Source organism: Neopelma chrysocephalum, unplaced genomic scaffold (genome assembly GCF_003984885.1).
Source record: "Neopelma chrysocephalum unplaced genomic scaffold, ASM398488v2 Primary Assembly neopelma1_72, whole genome shotgun sequence".
In the NCBI taxonomy this organism is placed as follows: domain Eukaryota; kingdom Metazoa; phylum Chordata; class Aves; order Passeriformes; family Pipridae; genus Neopelma; species Neopelma chrysocephalum.
The window spans coordinates 6,778,849-6,798,308 of NW_020897732.1; the positions used below are offsets into that span (position 1 = coordinate 6,778,849).

A 19,460-nucleotide genomic window follows, 5' to 3' on the forward strand; every position below is an offset into this window, starting at 1 on the left:
CTCAGCGGAGACCTTATCCCTCTCTGCACCTCCCTGACAGGAGGTTGTAGCCAGGTGCGGGTCAGGCTCTCCTCCCAGGCAACCAGGATGAGAGGGCACACTCTTAAGCTGTGCCAAGGGAGGTTTAGGTTGGACCTTAGGAGAAATTTCTTCACAGAAAGGGTGATTAGACGTTGGATTGGGCTGCTCAGTCACAGTCCCTGGAGGTGTTTAAGGAAAGACTGGACGTGGCACTTAGTGCTATGACCTGGTTGACGTGGTGGTGTTCGGCCATAGGTTGGACTCGAAGACCTCAGAGGTCTTTTCCCACCCAACTGACTGTGATTCCGTGATTTTTGAACACCGTTCCATTCCGGAAGCCGGACCCACAGCCTCCGCCCCCAGCGGGGCCCCGCGCAGGAAGGAAGCGGAGGGGGGGGAGGTGGCTGTCGAACTCTCGCGAGACGAGGCGGGAGCTCTGGGCCCGCGCTCAGCGCCCGGCGCGGGAGAATTCGAAAGGCGGCGGGTGAGGGAGGGACCGAGGGGGGCGGGGGTGTCCCGGAGTGTCCACCGGTGTCCCCCAGTGTCCCGGGGTGTCCACGGGTGTCCCGTCCCAGCGGTCTCGGGGCTGGCGTCTCCTCTGGCGGTGCTGCCGAGCGGCGCGGGCTCCTCTCTCCTGCGCGCGCTTCCTCGCTGGAAGCCCGTCCCGCGGGTCCATGAGGGTGTCGGCGGTCTGAGGGAGCCCGAGGTAAGCGGCCCGTCCGGCTTCCCGCTTGTTTCTCTGGCGGCAGCCCCCGGGTGACTCGGGACGGGCCCCAGAAGTGGCCCCCGCCCCATTCTGTCGTGTGGCCCAACGCGTAGGGATGGGGAAAGCACGTCAGGAGTCACCTGGGATGGAGGGAATGCTTAGGTGCGCAAATTAAGCTCTTAGTATCAAAAGGTGGCCCAGCCCATTTCCCAGTTTTCACTTGACAGGAGGGAAAGTGACAGACTTTTACTACCCCTCAGTACTTTTGATACAAGTAAATGCTGTTGTCGGGAACGATGGCGAGCTTAAATAGGGGGTGTGTGCTGAATAATACACTGCTTTTTTAAAAATCAAAGTATCCATAAAAAGCTCTTCTTTAAGACTAATTTAGTAAAAAACCAATTAAAAAGAAAGCTTGCAAACCCTGCAGCCTAGTGATGTTGTGAATCTGGATGCTGATTCAGTATTTTGGAAGGGAAAACTTCTATAACTTTGTAATATATATGTATATATATAACTACTATAATACATATATAAATGCTATATATATAACTATAACTGAGACCAAAATGATCTTATTTTGAGATACAGTACCTTGTCTAATGCTTTGTTTATAGAGCAAGGAAAAACAATTCCACGATGAAACGTGAAGAATTTTTGCAAGTTGTGTCTAAAGAGTCAATTGAAGACTTCCTGCATTACACTCAGAATCCTGTGAGTAACCCAGTGTGCACTTGTATCTGGAGTGATACACTTAGGAAATCATAAGGCTGTTATTGATGCAGAAATTGTGTGACATAGGGACAGAAAGTGCTTATCTGGTACTTGCAGATGTGTGGAATAATTGCTGTAGAAAATAAGTTCAAATGGCACTTAAGGGAACATAGGCTGAAAAAGTTGTAGAAGCTGAAATGTTGCTATTTATAAACCAATCAATTTTTCAGGCATTTGGTTGTTCCATGTACAGTTTAGTTTTTTAAAAAAGAAATTATTAGTACTGTGGTAGTACTAAAAAACTCCAACTGATTTGATGTTGATGGAGTGTTGTATTTTTAAATTTCAACCTATGAAAGAGTTTATTGGTATGTCATGAATATGAGTTGATATACAAACATAGCAGAGGTATGTTTCACTAGTATGTGTTCATTCATGTAATAGTTTTGGCTGTCCATTTTTCTTTGGTCCATGTTTAGTTGTACTTTAATAGTTCTTTTTATCACTGAATGCTTCCAAGAAGGGATAGATTGCTCTCTCTAAATGCATTGTGGAGAGAAGTGGGAGGAACAACAAAAGAAGTCCCCTGGAATCTACTATTGAAAGTTTATTGTATATATGATATTGGCATAATAATGACAGATAATCGCATTGTGGTGTTTTCCACTAAGCTTCAATCTGTCTGGTATTAAGATATACCTGATTTCTTCTAAACATCTTCTGCTTGCCTTTATAAATGGTATTGTGAAGTTAGTTTCTTAAGCTTTCTAATCAGTATTTCCCTGATATTATCTGTATCAGGGTACAGTAAGTGGATCAGTTGACCTCTATGTCCACAAAGGCATGAACTGATTTATTAATGCAACAAATGTATTAAACCCACAACCACATTCTGTATAATAAACTTGGAAAAGTTCGTCTCCCAAACATCATGGACTCTCTCCAAGAAATTTGTTATTTCTTCCAATTGCATGCATGCATGTAATTAGAGATGACAACTTTATTACCAGAGTGCCTTTGCTTAAAGACTCTTTCCCATTTTCCCCCAAATCTAAACACTTCAACAAGAAACTTGTTTAGGACAACGTATGGTACTTGCAGTATTTCCTTTTCAATTGATTTGGTTGTGTTGTTTCTGCCATCTGCATTCAGTAATTTATCTTAACATATCTTGGCCTATTTGGATTGAAAATGTTTTTTTTTAATCATCCTTTTATTTTTCATCACCAATTCACAAGAGTTCTGTTGCAACAGTTTTCAGCTGTTGCCAATATCTTTGGAAACTTTGTCACCAGCTAAAATGAGAATATTGATTAAAACTGTTTTCATACCTTTGTAGCATAAGGGAACATGAATATCCAGATTACTTTTTGGTGTCCAAGAGACCTGAGTTATTTTATTAATTTCCTTTTGAAACCCTTAGATGGAGGGTGTGTGTATCTTGTGTTAGGATGAGGATCCTCCTTTTATGATCTCCCCTGAGAAATTCTTGACTGCTTTTCTGGAGGAGGCTGTGGTTGTGTATTCTATCCTTTAGAAGTGGATATATAAATGTAGAAAGAAGCAGAAAGCGTGGTTAGAGCCTCACTGCTTTCCTTAGTTTTTGTATTTTATTTGCCCTGCTTTTTTTACTTACTCGATGCGTTAGCTTCAGAATTTGTCTTTTAAGATTTTTTTTAAATTCTGTTCTTAGCACCACTACTTCTTTCAAAGTCAATTTCTAAATACAGACACACACACACACCACCCCCCTTAATTTTTTCTTTTCCTTCCTCTCAATGTTTTGTTTAATTTGCATCTTCTAAAATTCCTGGGGTTTGCTAATTTTCCTTCGAGGTTTGTTGTGGGCTTTTCACTTCTCTTTCTTAGCAATCTTTTAAAAATGTAATCATAATTTGGTGCTGTTCATTGAGGTCTTTATCAGGTGCTTTTTTTTTCCTCTAAATTCTGTTCCAATTAAAAAAAATAGATTATTAGACAGAAAAATAGGAGTCACAGATATGACTCTCATTCAATGTCATCCTTTTCCCTTATAAATTTTGGAATAATTCTATCTCATATCATCCCAAAGAAAGATTCGAAAGCTCTAGTGTTATTATGAATTCATTCTTTTTATTCAAAACAGTACAATCTTAATATCCTGTCTTTTGGGTTTGTTTGAAGGAGAGGGCTGCAGAACTCCCTGTGAGGCCTTTGGTTTATTGTATTTGTTTCCAGCTGTACAATAGGGTAGAAATTCTCTTATAAATATGTAACAGGATCTTTCTTCTCATGCCCTTCTGGAAATGTTCTAATACTTAGTGCTGCTTCTTTCATTATTTTCTAATTTTCTTTTTACCTTTGACTTTTTCATTTTGATTCCTGTTTTTAGGAAAAATATTTTTATTTCAAGATCATAAACATTCTCCCTCTTTCCTCTGAAGCGTTTTTGATCCACTAAACCTTCATTTCAGCGTTGCAAATTACATCTCAAAGCTCATCTGTACTTCCTCTTGGCTGTGCCCACTTTTCCTTCTCATCTTTTCTCTGCATATTCCCTCTCCTAGCAGCTTGAATACCCTTCTGTGATGCCAACAGAGCTGAAGACGAGGGTGTGGGGGTGATGTGCTCAGGAGTGGGATGTGATGGGGGGCTTTAAAACAGTGCAGTGTACAGAGCACTGACATGTGCAGATCCTACTCCTGAATCAGAAGTGCTGTTTCCTATGGCTGTACTGGCTGTTACATTTCTAGTCCTTGCCTAAGGATTTTCTTTCAACAGCCACCATCAATCTATATTTAAGATAGCAAAGATAGGATCAGGGACTTTAATGCTGTGCAGTTGTGAGCTTCTTAGCTAAGGCTATGGAATTGTCTCCATTGCTCTCAAGGGCTTTTGTCTCAAGAGCAGCACTCTTGCTTCATGATAAAGAGTCAAGTAGTAGGAATTTCTTATGCTATTTAAAAAAAAATATAACTTCTAGAAGTTATATTTTATCTCTATAACTGCAAGTTAATCCTTTACATTAAAAAACCTGTTAATTTTAGGAAATATGATGATGAAATAAAAGCCACTTCACTGATGTGGAATTGTGTTGTATCTTCTGACCATTCACAGAAAAATACAGTAGATCGTTTTGACTTGAATGAACTACTTCAAGAATTGCCAAGGAAGAAGAAGGAAGTACTATGGGAGAGACTGACCCAGCTGTTGACAGAGAACTTGATGGAGAACCCTGTGGAAACGTGGCAGAGGACTGGAGATGATAAAAGTGATGATCACATGGAAGTCGAGATAACTCCAGAAATGGTAAGAACCTTGTAAACTGAAAATAGGATGAGTATTTCATATTTTTGGGGAAATAAAATGGAATATTTCCATAGCATCTGGAAACATGCAAGGCTTATCAAATAAAATCAGTTCCAAACATCACCTCCCTGCCCATTTTTAACTGGCTTAATTTATCTGTGGGTTAAGCTGAATTTATGATTGGTCTGTACTATAAAAGACTAGATCTGCTGGTAATTTTAATTATGAAAGATGTGACGTAGTTTTCTCAGTAGAGTTAATTGGGCTTTTTTGTATGTCTTATTTCAGTAAATGAATGTTGATACTGCAAATGTTCCTTAAGTATCTGGCATATGCTATAAGAAATTCACTACCTGATTTGTTATGCCATTTCTTCGAATGAAGATCATGAAATCTAGATTTGAATGTCCCTTCCACAAATGTAGCCTATATAGAATTTCTCTGAGTCAGACCCTCATATACTTCCTTCTGCTGTAGTCTATCTAGTCTTGAGAATATCGGGGAAAAGGGTTATTTAATTTTGAAAGAAGAAAAGAAATGTAGTGGGGAAACCATAAGGGAGACCTGGAGGCTTGTAGAAAATCAGTCATGCATTCAGAGGCCTGTAGAATCACAGACCTAGGTCCAAAGGGGGCAGATCTGCACATTCCTGAGTTCCACAAGACCCTGCTAGTTAAGGTTTGTTTAGCTCTGAAATGGATGTGTTTGAGTGGGTTTGTTGCAGATGAGGTTTTTAGTGGAGGAATGGATACACATGTACAGTCACAATTATCTACTAGCTGGAGCTGGAAGCCCTCTTCAAACTTTTTGAAGCAGATGTACTTTAAAACTCTATTCTTTTGCCTTCTATTTGATAGGTTTTGGGTGCCAGTATCCTCCTTCTTCAAAATGGAAGCATAATGACAATTGAACTTTGCTGCCTGTTGCTAGGGTTTATTTCTTGTTGAAATTATCTTCTGAGTCCAAAACAAACTGCAGAATTGTTTCCTTAACATGGCTTTCTTTCAGAAACAAACTGTAGCACTGATCCAAGGAGTGACAGCTGTCGTGACGGCTTCCATACCTGCAGTGGATGAAAATGTGAACTACAAAGCTCTTCTAGAATGTGTTTTTATATTAAATGGTGGGTACTTATCTGTACAGAATACAGCATTTTACAAATGTGTATAGTGGGCTGTGTGTTTGATCTGACTGAAATCCAACTGGCCTGTGAAACAGAATTCCCAGGTGTCGTGGATTTACTGGTTGGTACTGAGGAAAGCTGGTACTGATGTGAGCTCTTACTGAGACAAAGTTAAGGGAGCGTTTACTTAAGAATCAGCTGCACAAGTTAGAAGTTGGAACTTTAAATAGTTTTCTTTCTCCCAGCTGTTCACTCAATGATAGGTAACTTTGATTATCCTGTGGCTTATATTATTTTTAAGGCAAAACTTAAGATTCCATTTTTACTGTTGAAAAAACTTGGCCAAACCCTGAGAGTTGACAAAGCTGCCTAAACACCTGCAGTGAGAATAAGCCATTAAGGTGTGTAAATGTGGCAAGAGCTGGTTGACACTGTGAGGTACAGTTAGTGTACTAACAGGCTACTGTTTTACAGGAATAACTTGGCTCATTGCAGTAAATAATTATTTTATTACTGTTATAGGTATTCTTCCTGCATTACCTGCATCTGAAAAAATCCTGAAGGATGCTATCCAACGTGTATGTGAAATGTGGTGGCAGAAGGGACTGGAAGGGAAGGATGTTCTGGGGAAGACTCTATTTGTCATTCTGCTAAGAAAAAGCCTGCATAAAGCTGCTGTGGTATGCTGAAGCTATATTGACTTTCAGATTATTTTTTAATAAGTCAGGAAAGATGATCCCTCCAATAATATATTGCCTTCTCTAGAACAAGGTTTAAAGATTTTTGGCATCAGTTTCACAAGTGAACTGGGGTGGTTTTTTGCCTTCTTTTTTATCTTTTTATTCTTTTGTCCAGTACAATGACCAAGGTTTTGATAGCAATTAACTCTCTTAGATAATCCAGGATTTAAGTACTGTATTCAGCTACTTATAAAAACAAGTTTTGTGGGAAGCTTCATTTTATGTTACACTTTATCTTTCTACAAATAATTTTCCTTCTCTATTATTGGACCAAAATTCTTTTTTTTTTTAATGCAAGAATTACTTGGACTATTGTGATATACATCTTTTGCACTAACCCAATATATGTATCCTTTACTTATTTATTTCTTCTCTTTTTTCCTAATAACTACATTTTCTTCTCTTTTGCCCTGTTAACTGTGTTTATTGTGTGAAGTTTCAAAAGTGGAATAATATAGTTTTAATGTATTTTGTATGAAATGGCAGATTTCTTTCTGTACTTCAGCATGTCTTCATCTGGTGGAAGTCAGTATTTCTGCAGTTACACATATTTTTTTCCTTGTGATGTGATGAAATTAATGCTCATAATTTTACAATCTAAAAATCTTCTGCCCAACAATGCATTTCAAATTTATTATTTAAAACCCTTTAAATGTGTCTGTGCATTAAATCAATACCTTCTTCACTATAATGTGGGTTGCTTCTTTCCTGTCAGGGTGCAGATATAGTTCGTCTGTGGAATCTACATCAGGCATTACTTTGTTTTGATTATGATTCAGAGGAGAGTAATGAAGTGAAGGACTTGTTGCTTCAGTGTTTTATGAGTGTAAAACACATTAAGAAAGAAGAGGTAAGCAAAATTTTATCTTACTGTGATTTTATGCCAGTGAGATTTGGTGGCTTTTAATAGTTTTGCATTAAGTCTTTTTTTACAGTACAGTAGGTAGCAACATGAGGCAAATCAGCTCTGACTCCAGGCTATAAATGGGTGATATTCTGTTTCATTTGGAAAAACCTTTATTTCTATTCCACACTAAAGTGTGAAAATATATGTCTAAATCCTCAGCCTGGTTCTTCTATCTTGAGGTAATAAGAACCAAGTGCTTTGCTTTCAGTGCATGTCCCTTAGTATTTAAAATCATTCCCTGGTATAATTCTCTTCTTTTATAGCAGTTTTTTCTTTTATTGGAGACAGATAACTGTAGCAAAATAATTTTCCTTCTAAATGATTCCATTTAGAAGATTGCATTGCCAGAGTCTGTTTTGAAAGTAGCATAAAAAGAACCGAACTTTACAGCAAAATGAGAATTATTTTACTTGACTGCATACATTTGTCTCAGTGAGCAATTGCTGTTTTGGAGTTTTTAGATTGTGCTTGTGCCACACCAAGCCTTTTTTCTGGTTAGGTGACCAGACCACCTGGCATTGTCTCTGAAGTTCTAACTCCTCCTTGCATGTATAAAATATATATCTTCCATTTCATGGAATATACTAACTTTTGTCATAAAATAAACTCCAAGATTGCTGCATGATTGTGGCAGTGTGGGGATATGGCATTTTAAAATTGAGGGAAGCAATTGAATGAGATGAGATGTTTGATAGTGCAGGTTTTAGATACCTGCCAAAAAGTTGGTGGCTTTGAGCATTCCTATTTTCCTTTCCATGATATGAATGCTCAAGCAGCTATGTCATGGGTTGATTGAAGGAGGTAACTGTTTTTTCATGGTAAGATTATTTTTCAAACAGATTAACTGTCTGGACTGGTTGATCATATGCAAGACTGAAGGGAAGGGTCAGGAATGTTCCAAACACCTTGGTTCTAAATCAGATTAAACTGATACAGAATTGCACAGTTATACCTTGTTGCAAGATCAAGGAGTTCAGTGTTCCTGCCTTCCCAGGCTGTGCTATTCAACACAGAGTAATGTTTCTCAGAGGCTTATCAGTCTGCATTAGTGGAGTGATCCTCTGTGATGTAAGCAAATGTTCTTGTTCACATGGGGTTTCCTATCAAACAGCTGGGAGCCCTGCAGAGCATGTTACTGTCTTTGAGAGGTGGGTCTGTTGTACTCTCTCCTTCCTTGCTCCCCTTCCATGTGTGTGTGCAACAGACTAAGGCACATGTACAGTGTCCACAAGCACAGCAGCACCAGTCACCAGCACTCTGATCATGTCTTAACCCCAAAGGTGACAAGTTCACAGTCTTGCTCACCTATCACCAGTTTGCCTCTCGTGATACTGTGAATGTTGATCCCAGTGATGATTTCAGATCCATTGATCACAAGCAGCACATTAAATTAGAGGCACTTACCATAATTTTCAGGATCAGGCTCAGTCTTTTGAAATCTAAGGCAAAAAAGAGTTGGTTGAAAGCTACTTGGTGGCTTTTCATTATCTTTCTTGCTGCTGGGATTGTAGAAGATGAGATGAGTTTGAGGTTGTCCTCATGTTTGCCTCATTGAGGCAGAAGCTGTAGACCAAGACTCTCTTGACCTACTGGTTTGTCAGGGATGTTGATGTGTGACATTCCCACTGGGACTCTATATATATTAGACCACCAGGAAATAGTAAGTTGTGTTTTTTTCCTAAATAGAAGCAACTCTCATCGACAACAGGAAGGATTCCATCAGACCTGTAGACAAGGATCTTGATATTGTATTTAGCCTTTAGGTCTTGATTTTTATGATCTTCTGAATTACTTCTTGATCCAAAGGCATTTAAACTATCAATTCCACTAAAGGGCAGTTTCCAGCTATATGCTTCCTTCCCTCTCCCCTACTCTGGGATATTCCAACTCAAAGTGTGACTGGCATTCTATCTTCTCAATTTTGTCATAGGTGTGAATACAACTGTTGGTCCAGCTCTCACTGGAAGTGCCTCTGAACTCCTGTTAATTGTTTGTTCAGTGACCCTTTTGCACTTCTGCCAATCTGCTCTTTACTGTTGCACTTCCTTATTAATTTTCCTAGTTTATTTTTGGCTAGAAAGCTGACAGGTACAAAGGACCCTTACAGCTGGCTGACTCACCCTCATGTGTGATCAAGCATTTTAAAGTCTCAGGAGCTGGATGCCTTCACTTCATCTGTAAGATGAACCAGGAGTGGGGCTGCCTGTACAGATACTTTGTAAGGCTCCAATTCCATGGGGAGATCTTGCTGGTTCTGGAAAAGCAATGGCTTGTTTCCTTCATCCATAGCCTTTCACTGCCTTTGCTTGTCAGATTGTTGTCATTGTTTCTGACTTGCTAAAGTGAACGAAACTAATTTGAGAAAAAAAGTGTTTCTGTTTTCATGAATGAAAGCAACTCCAGGAGGTTTGCAATATTACCTTTTGTGCAATAACAAAGGAACTGTCCTTGCTAATCAGAACATTTATTGTCCTCAGTGGCCTAGCTGTTCCCTGTGGCTTTGTTCAAAACGTTTCCATATCCGGTGCTGGTAGAGTTGTTGTGGTGTTTTATTTGTGCCTTCACCATCATTTCAGTGTCATCCTGGAATGATACTGCACCTGACAGAGCTCTGGAGTTCTGGCCCATATGAGGGTCCTGAGTTGCACGGTCCCTTATCATTATGGAATACTAATGGAAGTCACACCAAAGGAGAATGGACATTGAGAAAGTGCAGGCAGATGTGTCATCCACGTGTCCATTTGTTTTGTGTTTTCTCTACAGTAAAAGTAATGCTTGAATTCTGTGTAAAAATTAAGAAACTTTAATTTTTTCCATCTCAGCTACACTTCTAAAATTAAAGATGTAATTTCTTTTGATCTTTAAGCTCTGCATTTACTGATTTTTGAGGTATCTCTTAAAGTGGGAATTCCTCCTAGGTTTGACTTCTCTTTGTTTTTTCCTCTTTTTCCTCTTTTTCTCTCCACACAGGGAAGAAGATTCCTGAGTTTTTTGTTCAGCTGGAATATAAACTTCATTAGGATGATACATGGAACTGTTAAAAACCAATTACAGTTCTTTCCAAGGTATGCATCACATTTACAGTACTTAATGATTGTTAAGAGCTCAGCTAAAATCTTATTTGTCTCACTGTAAAAACACACAGTGTATTGATAAATATATCAGAACCCAGAAACCCTCAAATCTGCTGACTATAACTGCCATAGGGTTTCAGCAACTTCATTTAATAGTTCTCTGACCTGCCTAGGTGTAGGGTTATAGGTATTGTAAAATGCTTATTTGACATTAGCTAAAGCAAATGACTGATAGAAATTGGACTGAGTTACTTGCAGTGCTTGTCTGAGCATCCCAGGACCATTTCTTCTTTTGTAGGGGGTTTCTGTTTTTTCCTATGAGCAACCTCTGATTTAACTTTGTAGGATTCTGGATACAGATGTTCTCATATGAGGTGACTTTCAAGATCAGTCATAGCCCGAGAACTTAACTGAAAAATGGATATTTTTTCTTTTATTATTCTGTGAAATATTACAGAATTAACTATTCATATTAAAATCAGAGGCTTTCTAATGCTTTCAGTTAGAATAATATATACCTGTACATCTGTATAAAGAATTTGAGGCTTTCATTGTGAGATAAATGATAAAATATCTGTGCAAATGTTTTGACTCTCCCCTCATAAGAGATATTTCCTGTGTTATGTAATAGTGCTTGGCTTCATTAATTAACAGTTCCTTTGTAATTAGCCGTGTAGACTTGAAAAGGTAATTTCATCTCAATAATGTTGATGCACAGAATTAAGAATACTCTCAGTACTTATAAAAAAACTTTATGAATGGTACATAGATATGGTTGGGATGCTTGCTTGAAAGTGTTTCCCATGTGTTAATACAGATCCTTGGTGGAATACATTGCAGAAGTTTACTTCAGGTCCTGGAAGAAGGTATCAGGAGAATTCATAGAGGTAACACTGTGCTTGAAATTTCATTTGGACAATTTTGAATTTCAAGGTGGGGAACATCCATGACTTTTCAACCTCATGAAGGTTCCTAAACAAATCTTAAGGAATTATTTCCCCAAGGAAAAGGCATCTTCAGCATTGTCAAGGGGCAACAGCTTGTCATGCTTTGAATATTTGCTCATTGTGATCAGCTTGGCTGCATTTAAACACCTGTAATTCTGCAGCTGAAGTATTGTTTACACAGCTCTGCACATACCCCGTGTTTTTCATAGACACACTAGTTATCTGAGTTATGGAAGCTTTTATTCAGTATGTACAAGTCTGTATAGTTGATAGCTCAAGTATTTATCTAGTTTTTGTGGATTTCCGTGGAGATGAACAAAAGCATAATTACAGCATCACAACAATTCTAGAGCAAAATTTCAGATACCAAAAACTTCTTACTTACCATGTGGGGTAAGTAAGGCTCTAAGAATTGGATTAGTTGTATATTCTGAAATTTTGAAAATCAGTTTAAGAAGACAGGCCTGCAGCATGGAAAAATTTGGGCCAAACAGAAAGCCAAGTAAGAAATAACATCAAAGACTATTGTCAGTTGCTTGTTTTAGAGAATAATATAGTTGCTGCACAGCTACAGTACTTGTTATTGTTTTATTGTGTTAACAGTAGCATGTATGTGTTCTTACTATAGGTGCTGGAACATAACTGCATCCAGGATTTCATGCATCATGGAATTCATCTTCCCAGAAGTTCTTCTGTTCATTCTAAAGTTAGAGAGGTAAGTTCCTGTCAAGCAGAGCAGTGCTCACGTGGTGCCAAGGCTTTCTCTTCTCCCCTGTTTCCCTAGGGAGTAGGCTGGGGATGAGGAAGAAGTTGGGAGGGTCACAGCTGAGACAGCTGATCTAAATTGACCAAAAGGATATTACATGGCATATAACCATCATGCTCAGCAATGAAAACAGGAAAAGTGGATTTTGGGGAGGTAGTACTTGCTTGGAGACTGGCTGAATATTGATCTGCTTGTGGGAGGTGGTGAGTGATAGTACTTGCATCATTTTTGGGGAATTTTTTTGGTCCCCTTTCCTTCATTTATTAAACTGCTTTGTCTTGACCCATGATCTTCTTGCTTTTCTCTCCCAATTCTCTTCCCACCCCACGGGGCAGGGAGTGAGTGAATGGCTGTAGGTGGTTAGCTGGTGACTGGCCAATGCACAACAAATACACAAAAAATAGCATGTTCTGAGAAACAGTGTTAGAACAAATTAGAGGTGGAACCTACTTATAGTTTTGCACCAGATTTGTCTTTGATGCTCAAAAGTAGAAATATAAGGGGATTTTCCAGAGTGCCAGAAATAATTTTTGCTGTCTGTTGTCTGAGCTGTCTTCAGCTGGAGAACTGACCTTTCCATAGATCACAGGGACGAAAGTCATAACCTTCTTGAGGCAAGTTTAGTAGATGGATCTGAAATGAAACTTGCTTTTTTTCTTTTTATTATATAAGGGGGGTTTTGTATATGTTTATAGGGACAGGCTTTGATTCAGTTAGAGGTTCTAGTTGTCTGTCTGTGGCTTTTATTCATGAGCAAAAACATTTGAAGCAGAATGAGAAGTGCCCAAAGCTTTTTGAGACAAGGCATTTGTATTTGATCTATGCCCCTTCACCTCCTGTGCTTTTCTCAAAATACAGAGATATTAGAGTGTATAGTATGTGCAATACAGTACTATATTGGCTTTTTGGTTTGGTTTGGTTTGGTTTTTGGGGGGGTTGTTCTGTTTTGTTTTTTCATATCTATAGGATTTCCTTGTCCTGTGATTCCTATGGGTGGAATGTACTTTTGACGGGGCATTTCATGTGCTTCAGGCTGAGAAGCTTCTGATCTTGAAAGAGGACAGTGAACAAATCTGTCTTTGGGTTGCAAGGAGAGTGGGCCTCAGAGTAAATTTGAATGATCTTTTCTTTTTCTGTAGGCAGGAATTTGACTTAAATTGGTCCTTTAGAATCCAGAAGTTCCTGTAACAGCTGGGAGAGTAACCAACCACAGTCACTCACTTGAGCAAAGCTTGGGCTACCTGTTTTCTTGGAGGAAAGGTGAAGAAGGGGAGTGCAGCATAGATAACTCTCCCTTCTGAATTCAAAGTTCTGGCTGTAACACAAATGTCTGTCTTGCAAATATTTGATACTCACCTGTTGTGATGAAATCTATTACAAAGCAGCATTGATTTGCCATTAGTCCTGGGTTAGATCCCTTATTATCATGTAGAAACAAGAGCTACATAGTCTCTTGTAAATTTAGCATGTCTTTACTCCAGTGTATTCAAAACCTAGAGAAAAGCTGTTTTTTCCCTAGAGTGTCCTTTCTGTGGATGTTATTCCCAGGCTTCCCCATCCAGCTGTAGCTGTGAATACTTGAGTTACTGGCCACTAGAGGGTCAACTTCTTTTCAAACTGACCAGTGTTTTGGGTGGAAGAATTACTTCATATTGAGTTACTTGATGTTCTTTCTCATATTCTGCTCTGTCTTCCACTTTCTTTTTCTTTTCTCCATGATTTAGATACAAAAATAAAAGGATCTTTAGCCAACTAGGAACAATTTTGAGTCCCAAGGAGTGCTAATACTTGGTTTTCATCAATGCACTAAAAATGTATTACATTTGTAGATTTGTATTTGAATAACTCCACTTACCAAACACTTCCTTCGTTCTTAAAAGAGAAAAGACTTATTTATCTGTAGTTGATAATGTCATGGTTTCAAAGTGTTTCTGACAGTTACTTTAAAAACACTTTTTTACAGTAACAAAATATGAGTTGTTTCTGTGAAACTCTCTAGCCACTACTTTTTCTTATTTGTAGATCTATAAAGTTATAAAATTTGATATTTATTGGATCTATTTAGTTTTATTATTTTTGAGACTTTATTAAAATATAGGGTCAATTAATATGTCTAATTTTATCGTTTTCCATATTACGAAAACTCTTTGGTCTGACATAAATTTTGAAATGAGACAACTCCTTATCACTTCTTGAATGTAGAAAATACTGTTAAAATGGGTTTGGGGACTGGTTTGTTTGTTTGTTTTTCTTTAGATGCTGAGTTATTTTCATAAACAAAGTAGAGTTCGTCAAGGAGTAGAAGAAATGCTCTATAGATTGTATCAGCCTATCCTTTGGAGAGCACTGAAGGTAATTATCCTTTTCAGAAAATAGTATTGTTTTTCTCCAACTGCTAAATTTTGGGTCCCTCCCACATCTTCTGTTTTTATTAGTTGCTTTTAAAATGAAATGGCTACAGAAACCAAAAATCAGTGTTTAACGTCTCAGATGTAGCTGAGTACCTTTGCAAGTTGTAATTAAGCAGAGTATGCACAACAATATTCTGATTTGTTCATACTTCTATGATTCAGTTTTGTTCACAGGTACCTAGAGTGCTTTCCAGGATTACATCTTCTCAATTTGGAAATTTTGTGTGATATTGTATTCTGTTTTCTGAGTTCTTTGGGGAATTACTGGTGCTCTATTGATCAAAGCCAAAAATGTTCAGAGGGGGATTCCTTCTCACCCTCTGGTTACTTAGCAGCCTTAGAGTACAACTCAATGAATTTATTAGGGTGTTATTTTAGAAAAACTTTTATTTCATTTTGATTGTATGTACAGACATTCATGCCATGGATATGCTTTTAATCACGTGTTCAGAATGAAATTTATTCTACTTCTACAGTATGTGTGTGTCTTTATTGCATGCACAGACTAAGAAGGACCTACTGCAGTTTGCCCACTCGGTTCCACTCTGTGATTAAGATGAACCAAGCTTCTTTCTTTGTGAATAGCTTTTATTTTGTCTGAGGTTATGAAATCCCTGATTGTGAGAGCACACACATACCATTTATTACAGCCCAGTCAAGTGCTGTTAAACATTTACAGTTTCATTTGCTGGTTGGTCATACAGCATCTTCTGTAGCCATGGGAGAAGTGTTCGAAATTCTTAGAGTTGAAAGTATTTAATAGCAACTTAAAAAGTTGTTTAAAATGGATTTTATGAGGTCTGGGAAGGAGTTGAGAGCTGTTTGGTTTGTAAAGAACCTCGTGATAGAGGTGGGAAGATGAACAGAGTCATCACTAGCCCAGTATCTTGGTTGGTATTACATTAAGGGTTGGATTCCATCCTTTTAGAATTAATATAAACAAGGAACCTTCTGGATGAAACATGTATGTTCCTACTGCAAGAGAATAATACCTCCAAAGCATGGCTTCCTTAATTTCTACTTTTTTTTGTCCCTAAAAAGAATAGGGGGTTTAAATGATCTTGGATAGGATGGCAAAATTCTTGACTAATGTCTCAGAACCAATTTCAGAGTAGTTAGCAAAACAGTATTCCATTCTTAGGGGAGTTGCCACCTGGAAATGGAGGTAAGTGGTCACTTTCCAAAGCCCAGAACTCAAATATAAGATTGCAGTATTTTGGAGGAACATTCTGTCAAACCTTACTAAATCTGCATAGATTTATTTGGACAAATGTAACAGAAAGGTATGTCTCGAGGGGAAAAAGGGTTAATTATTGATTTGCAGCAAGACAGTGGGAGAATTTCACTGATTCCAGAAGTGGTTGAAATTTTTGACAGCTGCTATTCTTAATTTTCACATCACTGATGGTTCCATTGCTAGAACAAATCATACAGTACTGCTGGAGTGTTTGGTGTTTTGCAGTAACTGTTGCTGTGACTCAGAATCACCAGTAGTTTAAGGGAAGCTTATAAGTGTCCTTACTGAATCCTTATGGATTCTACTGCAAAGCTTGAAATGTCAGCTTAATTTTAGGTAACCAGTTTGATGCTCCTATTTTAGCCAAGTCCCTAATTTAATATAGTGAAGAACAAATCTTGTTCTAGAACACTGGTTATGAAACAAAGGACATGCTGCCCCTCCTTCTTGCAGAAAGCAAAAATACTTCAGTTGTAAGAATATAACAAATTCCAGAACTGTTTGTGTTGAAACTACTTATTTCATCTCTGGAATCTTTAAGCTGAGAATGTACATTTGTAATGCAGAGTTCTCTGTTTCTTCCTAAATGGCTTGTTTTGCAAATACTTGGTTCACACAAGCTTCTGTTGGGGCTCCTACCTACACTTATTTTTATAAGCCTTTATGCAACTTGAAATTTTTATAATCCCATATGTAACTTCTTCATATTTTTCACATCTTTATTATGAAAAGTAGGTGTCATGCAAACATAACAGAGATAGTTGTGCAGTAATTGGTTATTAGTATAAGAAGCTATATGGATATAAAAATATGGATATTTAGTGTGAGATAAGTAGTGATTAAGCTATTTCTTATCAAGCTCAAAAAGTCAAGAACCACTCCTCCAGGAATTCAAGCTGTTGAAGGAAGTGAGTCCTTTAAAGTGGTGTGTTTGGTTGTCTTTTTTTTTTTAACATCCCACGCTTTTAAACTAATATATACTGGGGAAACAGTACTTTAAATAATTGGAAGTGAATTTTAGGATCTGTAAGACCAGATGAAATTTAAAAGAAAGCTCTGAAAATTAAATGAAGGAAAAAATTAAAGTATTGTTCAAAAAGGTTCTGAAAGTTCCTCAGAATAGTACAAGCATAAAGATAAAGAAGTTTAGTCATTTAAATAACTGCAGGCTGTTGCATGGAAAAGTCATTGTGGTTTAAAACAGGATATGAATTTAAAGTCTTAGGTTCTACCTCTGTGAAGACATTTACTCTTCTACAAGCTTGAATATGCAAATACATTTGGGATAAATTCCAATTAATTAAAGGCAGGAATTTGAACTGTGGGTATGCAGTTCAGAATTAAAGTGAGCTTAATGGAATTCAGTGTAATGCACTTAGAAAGTTTATGGAAATTAACTTTCTGGAATGGCCATGGTAGACAAGGTCTAGGTTATTGCACAAAAACACATTTGAATTAATTTTCGCATGCAATATTAGTGCAGAAGAGCTATTTCACCCTGAATTCACATATTAGCTTCTTATATGTTAATTCTTAAATATAGACAAACTCAAAGTTAAAGGATTTTCTACAGCTTTATAGGATAGAATTAAGAATTATGATCTTTCCACCTTTAAAGTGTTTGCATTATCCATGATAAATAAAGTCCCTAGCTAAAGAATGCATGTATATGGCTTTTTTGCCTCTGTAGGATTCAATTTAGAATTGCTAATAATTTTGTTGACTAGAAGAATTTGGAATGTTCTGGCTCTACCCAGAGATGTGATCCACCATATCAGGATTGGTCCAGGAGAGAAATACAAAATAGACTGTAAATTAAATAATTTTTACTAATTTCTGTTGTGTCTTTCTGTTTTTGTTTGTCATTAATTTATTTAACTCTAAATATTACAGGGTTATCATCATGTTTCTTTTCCCTGCCTTTGATCTGAACGTTCCTTATGACAAGGGAAGAAGAAAATTGGATTATTAGAATAGTCAGGAGGTTCCCTGAACTGTCTCTTGTCTTGCTGTTAGAATTAAGCTTACTTTACTTGTTTTATTAACTATATATATAGTCTCATACATATATTTCTTTTTTTTTTAATTTAGACCCAAAATCTGAACAAATTTCTTCCTTCCCTCTTCTTTCCAAGAGAAGTTGGCAGAGGCTTTTAATCATTGCACTGCTATCTCTGATAAATAAAGTGTAGTTTTATGGTTAGATTTCAGGTTTCTCCCCGAGATGCCTTGAATTTCATCATTGTTTCATTGCCTGCTCTTTTTCTGTCCTTTAAGAGTCCACAAGGTCAGTTATCTTTCACTGAATGAGTGTCTAAATATCCACCTTTTTCATTTTTCTTTGCATTTGGGACTCTGCAACCAATGAAATGTATGTTGGAATACACTAAAAACTGTTACAAATGGGATAATGTCTGAGGGTTGTGAGGCTTGCCATAGATTTTTGGTTTTTGATGAGCTGCCTGGAGCTCAGAACATGATCCTATTCCTTCTGTGCACAGATGCAAAAATGAATATGTTTATGCTGGATAAGTTGCTCTCCAGGTTTTCTGATGCTTGGTTACTAAATACTGTTTTGTAGAAGAAATAGGCTTGAGCTTTTCAATTAAATCACCTGTCTCTTCACAGGCAAGGTAATTAATTCTGAAATTTAATCTGCTTGAATTCAAGATTCTTCTGCCCTGAAGAGGAGCTTTAAGGCAACCAAGAGAAATCCCAATTGCTTTTAATTTATTCAGCATTACAGAAAGCAGAAGGGCTCTGACTGTGACTCTTCAGGGTCATTGAAGTCGATATTCTTTGAAAGCTGATTGTAACAATAACTCAGGTGTTACTGAACGGGTAGAAGTGTAAAGTAAAACATTAAAACTCATATGTGATCATAAGTTCTCCCATGCATTTATAAATTCTTCTCTTCCATCTACTTAGTTAAAAACACTAACTTGCTGAAAGTGTTGGGAGAGCAGTATTTGACAGGATATGCCTCTGGATATTAACAGTCTGTCCTTATTGAAAAAATATTTTTTCCTCCATTGTAACAGGCCAGAAAATCAGAAGTTCGAACAAATGCAGCATTTTTGTTTGTTGATGCTTTTCCTCTTCGAGATCCCAGTTTTGGTGCTGAAGAGATGGACAATGAAATTCAGAAACAGTTTGAAGAGCTTTTTGTAAGTTTTAACGAAACTAAAATGTTAAAAATTAAACTTTCATCAAAGTTAACTCAAAAATAAGTTGTTGATGCAATTAAAACTTATGGAACTTCTGGATAGTATTTGGAGGGAAATGCAGGTCTTTGTTGCAGAAAATGCAAAAATTAACTAATATTTTAAATTTCCATAGTATGGTCATAGCAGATGACACACACCATTTTCAAGTCTGAAAAGGAAATATTTGGGTTTGTTATTAATCTTTGAATAAGAGATGCTTTTGAAAGACTAGACCAAGGATTGGTAAAGAGAGCTTTACAGTTAATATGGAAACGTTCAATGAAAGTTGAGTACTGTATTTCTAAATGCTTCTGAAATTA

General features: G+C 37.5%; 1 protein-coding gene across 3 annotated transcripts in view; it reads left to right on the plus strand.

Annotated features, from left to right (window-relative positions):
• Positions 1-450: 450 nt before the first annotated feature.
• NCAPG2 (non-SMC condensin II complex subunit G2) overlaps positions 451-19,460 on the plus strand; it is a 43,287-nt gene continuing 24,277 nt past the window's right edge. For 2 of the 3 annotated variants that reach the window (XM_027686980.1, XM_027686982.1), the window contains exons 1-11: positions 539-727; positions 1,345-1,441; positions 4,538-4,729; positions 5,738-5,852; positions 6,375-6,532; positions 7,308-7,442; positions 10,470-10,564; positions 11,391-11,460; positions 12,149-12,235; positions 14,543-14,638; positions 18,976-19,101. In XM_027686980.1, the coding sequence (XP_027542781.1) occupies positions 1,367-1,441; positions 4,538-4,729; positions 5,738-5,852; positions 6,375-6,532; positions 7,308-7,442; positions 10,470-10,564; positions 11,391-11,460; positions 12,149-12,235; positions 14,543-14,638; positions 18,976-19,101 (1,149 nt within the window). In that variant the 5' untranslated portion in view covers positions 539-727; positions 1,345-1,366. Of the gene's footprint in view, positions 506-538; positions 728-1,344; positions 1,442-4,537; positions 4,730-5,737; positions 5,853-6,374; positions 6,533-7,307; positions 7,443-10,469; positions 10,565-11,390; positions 11,461-12,148; positions 12,236-14,542; positions 14,639-18,975; positions 19,102-19,460 lie in introns of those variants that run through there. The other variant, XM_027686981.1, reaches the window with a different exon arrangement.